At 37.5% G+C, this 15,717-nt stretch overlaps 1 protein-coding gene across 1 annotated transcript in view; it reads right to left on the bottom strand.

The window, feature by feature from the left end:
- USH2A (usherin) overlaps window positions 1–15,717 on the bottom strand; it is a 622,140-nt gene that overhangs the window by 272,879 nt on the left and 333,544 nt on the right. Inside the window, exons 35-36 of the mRNA XM_075064332.1 lie at window positions 5,377–5,528; window positions 913–1,075 (exon numbers count right to left, since the gene is read on the bottom strand). Coding sequence (XP_074920433.1) covers window positions 913–1,075; window positions 5,377–5,528 — 315 coding nt within the window. The remainder of the gene's footprint in view (window positions 1–912; window positions 1,076–5,376; window positions 5,529–15,717) is intronic.

Raw genomic sequence — 15,717 nt, forward strand, 5'->3', positions numbered from 1 at the left:
TATAGTAAGTTGTTACAGAATTGTACCTAAGTTGCACTGCACAATTGCTTGAAAAGCATGCATTCAATGTAGAGCGTTAAACAATTGTCCTGGTTACAGTTAGTTGTGTCTTGTATATTCCTTTACAAATATGCAAAGTGACTGTAAAATACCAGTCTGATCTGGTAGAATTTTATACCTACACTGTATCACTTTGCACTGGTATAAATAACTACAGAAGGTGCAAATACAGTAGAGACAAGATAATTGCCCTGAATGTACATTAGAAGAGATTAAGATCACTTTTCACCTTTTTATTTCATGGGTTGAAACTGTTTTGTTAAACAAAATAAAGCTACAATTTTTATTTAAATATTTTTGAAAAGAATAAGTGGTTGGTGTCAGTAGGTACTACTCTTAAAAAATGTTCTCCTGAAAAACGGAAAGTTGCCTTGCTAATCTAAGCAATACCTCTTCATCACTGCTTGTATGAATTGTACCGTGCACAAACCCAAACCTGCCAACCTTATTCCTGTGAGTCACTCTTACTCACAAAAGGGAACATACTGATATTGCGCGAATTAAGGACTACTTGTCTGAATAAGGATTGCAAGATCAGAGCCCTTGTTTGTATCTTTAGATTGAAAGATTTTGGGGCAAGGCTCTTGTTTTTTCTTGCCCATATATGTGTTGACGCTACTGTAAAGTACCATATGCAATTGCAGTAATATATCATTATATTACTGAAATGATCAACTACTTATTTGTGTGTGTGTGTGTGTCTCTCTCTCTGAAATCAACAACTTAAAGATAGTGGCAGAAAATTAAAATTCACTACTAAAGAAATACTTGAAAAAAACCCCAACAGAATTCTACTGTTTTAAGTTTATTATTATTATAATGGTAAGATTAAATGTACTATAAAGAAAATACCTTGATTGGCGTAGAAGAGACCAGTGATGAGGACTGCATAGGTTAACTGTCCATTAGGTTTATTCGGAGCTAGCCATTTTACTTGTATTCCCCTGGATCCATCAATGGTGGCAAATATTTCAAGTGTACCTTCAGGTCTAGCTTCAGTTGTACGAGCTTCGACCTACAGATTTAATAGTCATGTAGAGTTTGTTGCTGTAGTTTGTAAATAACTAAATAAATCAATTATACATTTTAATGCAAGTTTCCCTGATTAAAAAATGTAACAGTGACATACTACTGTTTTTTAAAAATAATGTCTTTTTCTTCCCACCCCCAGATTTGCTTCCCATTTGGAATATTTTATAAGAAAGAAAGAAATCCACTAGTGTCTGATAGCCTGAAAATGCAGCGGCAATGATTCTAATGCATGAATCTTGCTCTGTGACCCAGGAAAAGATGGAGAGGGGAACAAGGTCCCTGAAATTTATTGACGTTAAAAGACAACTCTAATACAAAAATGTGCTTAAGTCCGCTTAGTATATTACTACAGATATTTGACAGAGAAAGAGTATCCTTAGATAAGTTTGGTTCAGAAACAGAATTACATTACTAACTTTCCAGCCCCAGAACCTGGAAGATTTAAGTTGAAATAATAAGTAGCCTTTGAGAAAAAATAAAAGCTGACAAGAGAGCTAGCATTTACTTATATCAAGAAGCCCTAAAACTAAGATTCTTGTATCTTAAACAAAAATATTTGTCTTAGGGCTTCATTATATAAATACATGAAAAATTTGTAATTACAGTGGAATTCAGTTTTATTAATCATAGCTTGTGGCCATTATTCATAGTGCCATGGATCAAACTTTACAGTCTCAAAGTCATTTCTCATTTATGATCACATGTTTGTTTCTCACTCGTAATTTATTTGATGTTTTCTAAGGTTGGAAAGGATTTTTATACCTTTTCTGAATGGCACTCAGCTTCAGATAAAGAATGTTACAGTTTGTGGGTGTGCTGTTTAGTGCCAATTTTAACCTGTCAAATCTGCTTTGGCATTAAGACATCTAAAGGAACTTTGTCCTTGTAAAATGGTGATTTTACTTCTTAGCACATCTGGTTTGGAAAGTTCATTGGTTTACTGACCTCTATATATTCTCTGATCCAGTAAAGCACTCAAGCACAAGCTTAACTTTAAACAGGTGAATAGTCCCACTGAATCCAATGTGATTACTCACAGACTTAAAGATAAGCAAATGCTTCAGTACTTTGCTGGATCAGGACCAGAGTGTGCATTTGGATATTGCAGTCAAAATGGGGATTGCCCCAAATCAATCCTTATGACAGGATTCCACTATACTGTGCTTTCTAATCTAAGTCAGATCCTGTGATGTACTCAATGCCTAATGCAAGTTGCCGCGCAGCCCCAGCACCTTAGAGAATTGGAGGCCAGCTGATTGCCTTGGTTCTCAGACTGATGAGTGAGGGGCTGATGCCCCCAACAACACACAGAGTGTACACCTAACTGTTTCATTTATTGCATTGGTTCTGTCTTATAAAGTGTAGCCATGACTGTGAGAGGCGAGTGATTGGTGGGGTTCATTTTCAGTATTGCACTATAATTATCTTCTATCAAAAAGCTTAAGCAGTTCCTAAAATTCTGTGTATATGAAGTAATCTGCACCAAATCCCAAAGCTTTTGACTCTTGCACTTACCGTATTTATATCTTGTTATCTTAAGAGATGTTGCAATATTATGAAGTCTTTTTTCATCTCCTATTTTCCTCACATATTGTAAAAAAAAAAATGTATAAAATGCTACTACTACAAAAATACTAGCTATGATCAGCATAGTGTCTGTAGCATACACTATGGCTATACTGGAAATGCACATTAAATAGGACACTATTTGTGTAAACAATAGACTCTGTATTTAAATACTTCTGTATAACACAAGCACTGTTTCTTTTTCTACACATTATCTTATATTCCAAGTCTTTTGATATTTCCAGGTGTATTTTAATAATAATTTTCAAAGTAACAAAAATACTTTTCAACCATACAAATAAAAATTCTAAAATAGGGATAAAGTAACAATAATGTTTATATTGTACTAAATATTTTTGGCAAAGTAGATTAGGAGAATATACTAAAAACGTATTTAGCCTAAAAAGGTGAAATTAGTATGTTTTAAATAGTGAGATGAGAATAGAAATATTCACTGATCATTAATCATATTTCTCTTTCATTATATTATGAAATTAATGTCAAGATATCCCCATACTGTCTTCATTTCTCTCATTTTTCTAAATCACGTGCTGATTGTTTTTGCAGTGATTTGTACATTTCAAAAACAGCAGAGTTTTACATACAGGGATGCATCTGATTTCCTCTACTGAATCAAATAGAAAATCTAACTTTATTTCCTCAAGAACAGCCTTTTAGCTTAACAAAAGCAGCAGGATAAAATTAGTACAGATTCTAAAACGAGACACCATTATCTTTGCTAGCAAAAAATTAAAATTAAACATTTTGGTATACATATTTTCTAGGTTTATATTTCACTTGAAATAAATTTTAATCACTATGAAAAGCAGTTAAAACAAAACAAATCCTTATTGATAAATGCAACTGGCAACTCTCAAATACCTGATTAAAATCTTTACAGCTACCTTCAGAAAATGTAAGCTGGAGGAATCCGGTACTTAAGGCAGTCACATAGCATCTCTTCAATCGATTAGGGCACATTAAATAAAAGATCAGCAACAAAAACAGCTGGAAGGATAATATCAGTTTACTACTGGGAGATGTCCCCTGTAGTATTTAGAGTACTCAAAGAGCCAAAGTATTTTTAAAGTGTTGCATTTATACTGTAATTGATATAAAAATCTTTCAAACAAATCAAATGAAGATGTAGTGCTCGAACTTCCTGGCAGCGTTTAGGTGAGTTGCTCTAAATAAAGACATTGTACTTCAATTCCTGTGATTAGAGATGGATCACTGACTTGGGAAAATAGTTTGTGTACTGAGCATGGGATGCAGTGAATATCAGCTAGAACAACCCTTACTTTGAATTGAATTGAAAGTTAAGACTGTGTTTGGAATTTAGTGGAGAAGTGAAATTTTTTTAAAAAAAAAAATAACGGTTTTGTCTCCCCCTTATTTTAGTGCATATTTGATGGCACTGATGTACTGAATTAGCATTACATATTTTTATATATATGATCTGCAATAGGGGTTCTATGAAAGCGCATGTTTAATGGTGTTGCACATTGGAACAGGGGTGAATTATGTAATACCTAGATATTTATTCTGGAGTTTGAATTCCTAAAAGAAGTTTAAATTTCTGGTATATGTGACGTTTTTAAAAACGGAAAAGAAAAACTGGCAAAAAGCCACTCATGCTTTTAAGAGTAAATATCCATCAAAGCAGTCTTAGCTATAAAATGTTTAATGGTTATAAAGTGTTCAGCCCTGTTCTAAGGATAGATGATATTACCAGCATTTGAAAGCAACTAATCTTGGGAATAAAATGAGAAATGTGACCAAAAATAAGAATGCAAAAATTAAACCCTGAAGTTTTACTTTGAGGTAATATTTATATAGCACAGCTCATTGCCATTAGGAAGTCTGATGTTAATATAAACACAGAGTGATAGGTAGAATGTTGTCAAAATAACTAGACAATTATTTTTTAAAAAATTGTTGAAACAAGTATTTGGGGGGGTTAGTTTTACTGAAAAATTAAATCTTGGAAAAATACAAAGGGCCATTTTAGCAATATTTAAAACAAAATCAGGCAGAGCAATTATTATTGAAGTTATTAATCAGCTACAGCGTTACAAAACCCATACTGATTTAATCAATCCAGTAGCTTCTCTAAAGTTCTAGAACAACATATAAATGTTTTAAGTCTCAGAAGACTTGTTTTCAGATGTCAACACTGATATTAATGTAATTTTAAATTGCAAATCCAGTGATTTTTTTGTACCAGATTAATAAAAATATTTTCCTTTTAAACACAGATTTGGATTTAAAAATTTGTCAATTACCATATCTTTTTTTGTAGTATCATCATATTTTGTCTTCTTTAATCCTCATATTATCTTCAACCCTTTCAGTCAGGCAGCTAGAATTTTGATCATTACTGGAATAGTAATTCTTTCTTTATGTGTGTCCTTATAAATCAGGTTAAACCACATCTGCACCTTTTCAACATATTAACTCTACTTAATTTCAATAATATGTGTTTCAGCTTCACATTTAACTCCCTGTCACTTCTTTTACTGTACCTATGTGCTATTTTGGAACAGTGCCTAGTGATGACCTATCAAATCCTTAGCAGCTCCTAAATGGCATTTTTATAAAATGTCACATTTTGCCAGATGGGTTAGTACTGACCAGAGTGAATCATCACCATTTACTCTGATATTCACTGCCATCTGACATTTATTACATTCCCAGAATGCAAATTGAGGTACTCACCAATGGACCCAAAGCACAACCTTTTGCAGTACATGCCTGGACTCTGAAGGAATGCAGACTCCAAGGAGTAAGTCCATAAGCATAATAACTTAGCTGTGATGAGTTCTGCATCAGAATGCCATTCATATACAATCCGTAACTAGTAATGATACCTACAAAAACAATGTTAAATTTAACAGGGTCGACTGAATACCTGTGTGACCATAGAAGTATGTGATGAAAAAAACCTTAAAAGCTACAAAATACCAAGATGGTGTTAACTAATATTTTATGGCAACTGAAAGGTTTTTCAGGAACTGTAGCAGCAATTCATGTATGTCAGTTAAACAAAATGTACTCTCCATCTTTAAATGTTGAAAATCTGGCCAGTGGTCTGCATTCATTTTGTACAAAATTTACACTGCTCCAAAGAGCAAGGTATAATAGACGTGTTTCTGAACTAAAACAGTCAAGGCAATCTTAGAACTGAGAAAGTTGAGGCAATTCTCTTTCACAGCCTACTCTGCATGCAAATGCACATGTAGATTAAAACAAAGACATGAAAGATATATAGCAACCATTTTAAATCCTAACACCTTCAGACTTAGAGAAAATAGTGATCTACATTGTAAATGTAATGCTGAAGGAGAACTCAGACCAAGGCCAAAAGAACAATCCCTTCAACTATCACATTGACCTTAGCCTTGATTCCAATGGAACATATACACAGGAATTCCTTACTTTTTTTTAAAATAAAAGGTCTATTTTTAATGCTAAAATATTTCAAATTGTCAGCACTTGTAGTCTATATTTATGTAAAGCTCTATTACCTTTAGGATGCATGATAAACAGACTGAAAATATATTCTGTCACACTAAATACCTTAGGGAAATTCCCTTTTGTTGGCAAATGGCATGTAGACTTTCCGTTCACTATTCTCAAATAAACTAGATCCACTATTAATCTGTCCTTTTCTAGATCACAGTTTTTACCTGCTTGATTAAATAGAACCTACCTTGTACCTATTTTGGTCAATTTATTTATTAGAATATGAAATAATATTGTTTCAGAGTATATTAGAGAAAAGATCTTGTAGTAAAATGGCTGTGTTCCTATTAAAATCAAAGGAATAAAATCTCCAGCCACTTAGACTTAGCATTAGCAATATTTTGAGGGGAGGGTGTTGGTTGTTATGTTGCTGATGATAACTCTAAATTGCAGGGATTTGCTGGTCTCATGTCTAAGGGAACGCAAAGTGTTCACTTGTCCAGTGGGGATACTAATAGGACTGTGTGAACCCTGTAGAATTCAGTTTATGAATGGGAGAAAGAACTGTACACAGCAGTTTGGTTTTCATTAACTGAAGAAAATAGCCCCTTACAGGTTTGTTTCAATCTAGAGTTCAACCAACTGGATCCTCCAAAGGGCACCCCATCCCTACCCACAACTACTCTTTTCGTCCTCACACCTGGATACCTTCTTCCTCCTCCTCCCTCTCTTAGCTGTTTTAATGTGGACTCCAAAGGCCAGTTGAGCAGCTGGGGAAGGGGTTGTACAAGAAACCAAGGCCAGTTCAGAGGAAGATTTCTACCTTGCCTGCTATGCAGACAACCCATGCGCATCTCATAGGACTATAGCAATAGACTGAGGTTTGCAAACACAGTGAACCTCAAATTCAAAGCTAATATTAAAGTGGGTTTAAGTATTTCACAGAGCTATAGTACTGACCCTTTGTTCAACAGGGGCACTGATCCTTCAAAATTGAGGTCCTTCCCCATAGGAAAACAGTGAATTGCAGCAGGCAGAGTAGGTGACAGGGCAGAAAATTTTTACTCCAGCCAATCTTGGTGCCTAAAACATCATGCAATATGTGGTTTGTTTCATATGGACATTTTGTGTTTCCATATGCTCACAGCTGAGTTCTAAATACACCTGAGTGAATAACTGATTTTTCAGTTTAGGATCCCCTCAAACCAGGAAAAAAAAAGTCAAATGTGATTTTTCTTTTCACCAAAACAAAAAACAAACAAAAAATTTGCTTAGATTAAATAGCAACGGCATTTTGAAACAAAGTGTCAAATTGAAACAACATTTCAAAATGAAACATGGAACTATAACGACATTTTCAAACTGGTTCATCTCGGCATTTCTGAATTTTTCATTATCAGTTTTGTTTTTTGTTTTTGGCTGAAACAATTTGCTGAATTCAACCCAAATTCACAAATAGTCTTTTTGCCCAGCTGTAGTTCTAAACCTATAATATGCACTATATTCCTAAGAAAAAGTAAAAGTAGGATTTGTTCTATGCACACATTGAGTCTTAAAGAGCCCTCCACAGTGTTCCAGCACTCAACGTTGATATGCCTACTCTTGCACCTTTTTAAAGAATTTCCACAGGTTTAATTGGGAAGCTGTATGGCCGGATACTACCATCCCCTAAACTGTAAATGTGTCGCAGTAGATAACCTCAAACCTAGAACTATGTGAAACTCAACAGCTGTGGTATGCAGGGCTCTGTATGAAGCTTTTCAAATGTCAGACTGCATCGGTTTAAACTACAAATTTTGGTTTCAGTGCTGGATTCAAAGGAAAACTTAGCTGACACCATTTAGGCCTGGTCTACACTGGGGAGGAGGGGGGAATCGATCTAAGATAAGCAACTTCAGCTACAAGAATAGTGTAGCTGAAGTCAACGTATCTTAGATCGACTTAGAATCACTTACTTCACGTCCTCACGGCGCGGGATCGACGGCTGCGGCTCCCCCATCGATTTTGCTTCTGCCTCTCGCCTAGCTGGAGTTCAGCAGTCGACGGGAGAGTGATCGGGGATCAATTTATCGCATCTACACTACACGCAATAAATCAATCCCTGACAGATCGATCGCTACCCGCCGATCCGGCGGGTAGTGTAGACGCATTAGGTCTGCCCAATTTCCACTTCACTCAGGCTCATTCAAACATCAGAGAACCACTCTGTGACCCTCAGGTGAATCTGAGGCTGGTCACACCACATTTCCAAAGACACTTAATAGGCTGACAAACATAAATGAGGACTCTAACATGAATAAATTTAATTCAAGATGCACCATTAAAAACAAGTCATTTACCGCCCAATATAGCTAATTTTACCAAAGTGTTTGCAGTAATTTCCATTCAAAGCATACAATAAGGAATAGTAAAGGGAAACGTAAATACATTTTAGGCCCATTTTTCAAAAGTAGCATTCACTTAACTTAGTTTATTGTTAATTTAGTTATGCATAAGAATGAAGCCTTTTGTGATTATTGAGGAATTATTAAGCAATTTTAGCATAAGAATCAAACTGAGGGTGGTGGGGTAAGGAGCATGAAATGACTATAGTCCAATGCTCCAAGGTGCTCAGCATCTGCAGCTCCCTGATTTGAACTGGATTTGTGGGGGCTCAGCATTTGGTGAAAATCAGGCCCACAGTGACAACAAATGGTTTTTGCAATGCTGCAGTCAAAATATTCCAGAGGGTTACCCTCTCCCCACCCCCTATATTGCAACCATGTCTGGATATGCTGAATGTGGCTGATCTGAACCCATGTGCCCGATATACCCGAGGCTTCAATTAAAAAGGGAAAATAGCCTTCATATTGTTGAATAATCTCAGTACATTTATGCTTCCCTCAAAACTCAATTGTTTGAACTTACACTGAAGATTGTGTTTGAAACTGAGAAGAGACTGTGCCTCTCAGTTGACTGAGGAAATAAAGAAATAAAAGTGAATACAAACTGGTGTGTTTCTGTGAAACACTGAAGTGTTGTACTGCACAGATATGTACTCTAAACTAGTTAGAGATGTGTATGCTAAACTGATGAACTGAGCTTCTTGATTCCTTTCTCCCCTAGAAAAGTAAGAGCTTGAATCCAGGACAGAGGCAGGAGTCATGTGAACAAAACTTGGGAACTCTACTCAAACTAATCATACCACGTTTTGACCTCCTGCTTGAGGCAAAACTCCTCTGGGATTCTATGGGAAGGTTTCACTGTGTAAAGAGAACTAAAGCATATCTGTATTTGCCCTACAATAAACAAACAAATTACCATAAATACAAAATATCCTGAATTTACTTCAGAAGAAGGGCATTTAAATTAAAATTGCTCAGGACAATCTTAAACATCTTAAAGCTTGGCATTTAGGGTGTATTATACAGGAAAAGAAATAGAAGAACTTTAAGTACTTTATACGAATAACACTAACATTTAAAAATAATGGCATAAACATTATTTATTCCTTTGGTATTTATTGTAATAGCATTAATCACAAACTCATTTGGTATTATCGTAGGTGACACAAGTACGTCTATAGGATCTCCACTCTAACTCAGCACTCATTAACTGGACAAGTATTTTAAATTATACCTGTAATAACAACATCGTACAGCCTATACACACTATGAAAAGCAACTTTCCAAATTATTATATGAACTTCTGGTATTTCTCTGAATACTGTCAGAAAACAATTGTCTTTTTAATAAACCCGATGCATTATCTCCTGATTTTAATGTTCACATTCAAATAAATGCTTCTGTTTTACAGGAGCCTTTTTTAACTCTAATTTTCTGTGCAAAGAAGAAAAAGTGAGTTTGAGAATGGAGAGCTTAGATATACCAGTGGTCTGGCTTCTAGGTGCTAAGTCAGAAACTCAAGTTCTCATTCTAAATCAGACAATAATTCCCTTTGTGGCCTGGGGTAAGTAACTTAACCTATCTTCCTTCCGTTTCTACTTTTTTCCTTGTGAAATTGCAATAATATAACTCCCTACCTATCTCACAAGGCTGTTACGAAGATTAGCTAGTGACTGTCTATAAAGCACACTGAATACAGGTTCAAAGACTATCTGCAAGTTTGCCTATTAATCCAGAATTGCCAAATATTTTTGCTAAGCTGCTAAAATGATCAGCAAACAGTTAATGTTAATATGTTCATCGTCATCGTTGGGCTTCACTTAACACACACTGGCCATGAAAAGGGGCAGTTTTATTCTCAGTCATAAGTCTAGCCAGGATAGGTTAAAATCCTGACTCGGCTGAAGTCAACTGGAGTTTCTGCCTGGCCTTCAATGGGCCAGGATTTCACCCTTTATTTTATATTATTAAACAAAACCTTCAATTATGGAGATGATGATGGGGCATCAGAGAAGTGCTTATATATCAGAGTGCCATGACTCACTTTGACCTTTGAGTTTGAAGATGAAAAGAACTACTATATGTAAGTGCTAAGAACGGTTCTGATTAGAATATAAACTAGGGGTCAAATCTTGCAAAAATATACCTTTACTCACATGAATAGTTCAATTAATTTCAAAATGAGTAAACTTTCTCCCTTGCTTAATGTTTTCAGGTTCAGGTGCGAGACTAGTCAAATGTAATGGGGTGCATTGAGGGCCTAGAGGCTGCAATCTGGATCAGGACCCCACTCTTTGTATGCAGTGTACACATACATAGGCACTACCCTCAGGAGCTTATAATTTAAGGATAATTATCAGACAAAAGGGAATTTTCAAAAAAATTAATAGAAAAGAATACATGACTGTCTTCAATAAAAGGAAGTTAAATAACTGATCTAGTAAAGGCAAGACAAGACTTAGTTCTAATGAATATAGAGTGGATTCTTTATTGAGGCCACTAGCACAAGCAGCATGCTAGCTCTCAGATTAACTAAACAGAGCTTCTTATGCCTAATGTAACCAAACATGCCTCTCCGTACATCGTGCCCTGAACAAATCAGTCATGCTGACTACACTACAGGTATATGAAAAGGATAGCAGAAAGAGCCTGCTGCCATACAATGCATCTTACTTCACCTATTTTGTTTTTGCTTCCAAGTTTGAATAAAATAATAAATAATTGTGTGTTTGGTTCTACAAATGTCATACTCAGCAGTATCATTTCCCCAACTTGTCATCTACTGTAAGAATTCATTATAAACCTGAAACTTAGACCCTTTGCCAGAAAGCCTTTTGTCAAAACTGGGTCCAGTCTTGAATGACACTGTGCCCTGTCATAAACAGATAGTTAAGGGTTAATGTCTCTTTTACCTGTAAAGGGTTAACAAACAGTGAACCTGGAACACCTCACATGAGGACCAATCAGGAGACAAGATACTTGCAAATCTCGGTGGAGGGAAGCCTTTGTTTTGGGCTGTTTCGCGGGGTTTTGTTCTCTCTGGGTTCTGAGAGGGACCAGACATGTAAGCCAGTATCTTCAAGTTTCTGAAACAGCCTCTTCTGTTCAATTTAGTAAGTACCAGTTAGAAAGGCGGTTTAGTCTTTTTGTTTGTTTTCTTTATTTGCAAATGTGTATTTGCTGGAAGGATTGTATCTCTATTTGCTGCAACGTGTATTTGTGCTGGGGGGAGGATTCTCTCTAGTGTCTATCAGCTAAAAGACCTTGTAACATTTTCCATCTTGATTTTACAGAGACAACTTTTACTTTTTCGTTCTTTTATTAAAAGCTTTTCTTTTTAAGAACCTAATTGATTTTTTGGTTATCTTGTGTAAAACCCAAGGGAGGGAGTTTGCACTCACCAGGGAATTGATGGGAGGAAGGAGAGAAAGGGGGAGGAAAAGTCTGATTTCTCTCTGTGTTAAAATTACTGTCTCTCTCTCAGGGAGAGTCTGGGGGCTGGGGGGATGGTGAATTTCCTCTCTGTTTTAAGATTCAAGGAGTTGAATCACAGGGATCTCCCAGTGTTACCCAGGGAGGGGAGAATCTGGGAGGAAGAAAGGAGAGGGGAATGGTTTATTTCCCTTTGTTGTGAGACCCAAGGGGTTTTGGGTGTTGGGGTCCCCAGGGAAAGGTTTGGGGGCCAAAAAGTGCCCCCAAACACTATATTTTTGGGTGGTGGCAGCTCTATCATTTCTAAGCAAGTAATTAAGCTTAGGGGGGTTCATGCTGGTACCCCATCTTTTGAACACTAAGGTTCAGAGTGGGGGTTCATACCATGACATGCCCAAGTTCACCAGAATCTGAGTCCAAATTTGACTGAAAACAAGACTCAGTTTCCAGGCTGTGATAAGAAACTCTTTCATCACCAGATTCTCATTCATCAAACACACTTCAAAGCCCCTGCTTCTTCTCATTTTACCCAGAGTTATGTTCAGTGGTCAAGACTGATAGACTACAATTCTGCTCACCATCAGTGTCTTCAAAGGTTCCATTAACAGCCCCTCTTTCCTTCTCCAAGGAAACTCAGAGGCAGAGGCAGTCTCTTCATCATCTGTCACAGGGATCGGCAACCTTTGGCACACGGCCCATCAGGGAAATCTGCTGGCGGGCCGGGACAGTTTGTTTACTGGCAGTGTCCACAGGTTCGGCCGATCACAGCTCCCACTGGCCGAGGTTTGCCGTTCCAGCCCAATGGGGGTTGTGGGAAGCAGCGACCAGCACTTCCCTCGGCCCATGCTGCTTCCCGCAGCCCTCATTGGCCTGGAATAGTGAACTGCGGCCAGTGGGAGCTGCGATCGGCTGAACCTGCAGACGCTTCAGGTAAACAAACCATCCCAGCCCACCAGCAGATTTCCCTGATGGACTGCATGCCAAAGGTTGCCGATCCCTGATATCATTTTACAAGGGAATAGCAAAGTCGACTCCATCTAATTCCAAGGATATCATAAAGGCAGCAGCCGGTCTGCCTGCCCAACTCCATTCAATGGCTCCTAATGGATTTCCTGGGTCTTCATGATGTAATGACTCTTTAACCCATTTAGGGTAGAAGCCAGTGGGAAGATAAAAGGAGACTCCTTAGAACTACTAGGGAGATCCCAATTTATAGTGTAGGATGGACGTATACAAACCTTGGCAGTTTCTCGTGGTTTTAATCTGAAACCAGGCCAAACTCAGTAGTTTGAATTGAGTTTTGTTACTTTAAATATAGTAGCTCAAAACTCCGGGGGATCTGAATCAATGAATCAAAGGAAAATGGGATGCATGCCCCTGCAAACAAAAAATGACTGAGCCCAGCCTGCAACCTTTTCAACCTATAACTCTGAGCAGAGGCTAGAGCAGACACTAATACTGGGAAGCAGGAATGGCTAAAAGTAAAGTGCCTTTGTTCTGTTTATTTTGCTTATTTGACTTAAGCTAAGACCCCTTTCACCTGAGATCTTTTTTAACCTACAACACAATTTGAAAATGCTGGCACAACTATTGTTACTGAATGAAGTGTTCACTAACCAGCCCAAAAGATTTGTTGACAATCTATAACACAGAGCTCCTGGATGACTCAAATTTTCCTGAGATAACGCAGTTGTGTTTTCAATTAGCCTTCCAAAAATAAGACAAAGATAGAAAAGAAGGAATAGTAGAACAACAAAATTCACATCAGGATTCAGGCCCAGACTAGTTAGTCCCTCAATGGATGGACAAAGAAGGTGACCCCTTCACCGCAGTGCAAGTGACAACTACAATGTGGCAAAGGAGCACAGGTCCTGCTACATGCTAACACCCCTGTGGGTGCCAGCTGCCTGAAAAGGGGTAGCACTTCTTTCTTCTTCTAGCCAGCCAATGAAAAGAAAAGAGGGAAGCACAGCAGTTCACACCGCGGCAGGGCTACCAGTCTAGCATTCTCTCCCCAGGAGCGGACAGGAGGGATTCTGGCTAAGTCTGGCTGCTAACTTTGACCATAAAGCAGCCCTTCTCTACACCCCTCACCCACTCCACCACCCCAGCATTCCTCTGCCAGCATCATCTGCAGCATCTACACCTCTGTATAGAGCCTTTCCCCACCAAGGGTAAAAACCACCTATGCTGACTCCTTAGCCATAGAAGGCTCTGAAAACAGTGGAAATTATACAGTTCTATTGTGCAGGGCTCAGGAAAAGAAGGAGAAGCACACACGGGAGGATCCTTGTGTGCCGTGGAGCACAGCTCCAGGAGATTGAGGTGGAAGAACAGGCTCCAGGAAGGATTTTTGGGGTGCAACTGCATATACACACTGGCCAAAGCTCCTCTGACTAGGACAGTGTAGTCACAAAGGCTCCTGAAGCCTTCAGCCTCCAAGGGCTGATTGGGACTGGGGGTGGAAGATTTCTATCCTCCAATCACTGTGGAACTCCCCAAAGCATTTACTAGGTCTGTGTTTGGTTCCATAGCTTTAGTACCCAAATATATATTGTGGTCTTAGGGTAAAAACTGAGCCATACTACAAATAATTGCTGTAGTAAAAACAGCCTAAGGTCTGTGTATATTGTAGCCATCTCCTCCCAACCATCCAATCATTTCCCACACAATTTAAATAAAATATGATGGAGACTGATTAATTAAAAACATAAGGCCAGATCCTGCCTTCCAAATGAACTGAAACTCCCATTGACTTCAGTCAAAGTTTTAACAGAGCAAGAATTGCAGGATTGGATCCTTGACTGCAAGTTCTACATGACAGGCACTGCGGGTAGAATGATCAAAAACGTCCCATCAAAAAATCAGTGGGACTGAGGCCCAAAGTCACATAAGCGGTTACATTTTTCCTCCTATTTCTTCCTCTAAGTTTTGTATCAAATACATTGATGACATTCAATAAGGGTTCAGTGCCTTACTGGGCCACAAAGAATGTTGCAGGATCAGGCTCACATGATCATAAATAATAAAAAAAATTAACAATACAAAAGGAATAGTAACCTAAACCATACGAATGGCCTATGAACATTTTCTCCCACATCTAAAGCAAGTCTGACAATAAAAAATATTAAAAAATAAATCTTAAAAATTCCTAATTACTTATATTTTGCTTGAAGTGCTTTGGCCCACATTATTAAAGGTAAGGAGGTGATGTGATTCTCAGCATTGCAATGTTGAACTGATTTAAGGAGCATAGTGCTCATTTTCCAAAGGGATTTAGGCATGTAGGAGCATCTCTGAGTACTGCAACAGCTAAATACTTTTAAAAATCTTAACTGAAACCAAACTATATGGGTATTGAGTATGTTGTTCTAAAACAGGAATCAGAGGCAAACTTGCATGAGGAAAAATGAAATTCACGTTATTTTACAATTCATAATACTTGATATGTATCAGTGTTATATTTTGATTACAAAAGGCATAACAATATATCAATTCTTTTCAATGTTTTGCACTCAGTTTCAGTGATTTCTGGGTTATCTTTCTATGTTTCTACTTGAATGGGATAGGCATAAAGCTATAAAATCAGGGAAATGCAAGTCCTATTTTCATAACTTTAAAAATATCCAATTGCCCTAAAAGTTAAAACATGTACACAACACACAGAGAAAATGGTCTAAATTATAATAACTGTATTATCAAACTTCCACACCAGTGCAGGTGTATTCTCTCTCTCAAGGTGAGCACATAGAATGAAATGATTTTTAAGAACAAATAC

Source organism: Chelonoidis abingdonii, chromosome 3 (assembly GCF_003597395.2).
Source record: "Chelonoidis abingdonii isolate Lonesome George chromosome 3, CheloAbing_2.0, whole genome shotgun sequence".
Lineage (NCBI taxonomy): Eukaryota > Metazoa > Chordata > Testudines > Testudinidae > Chelonoidis > Chelonoidis abingdonii.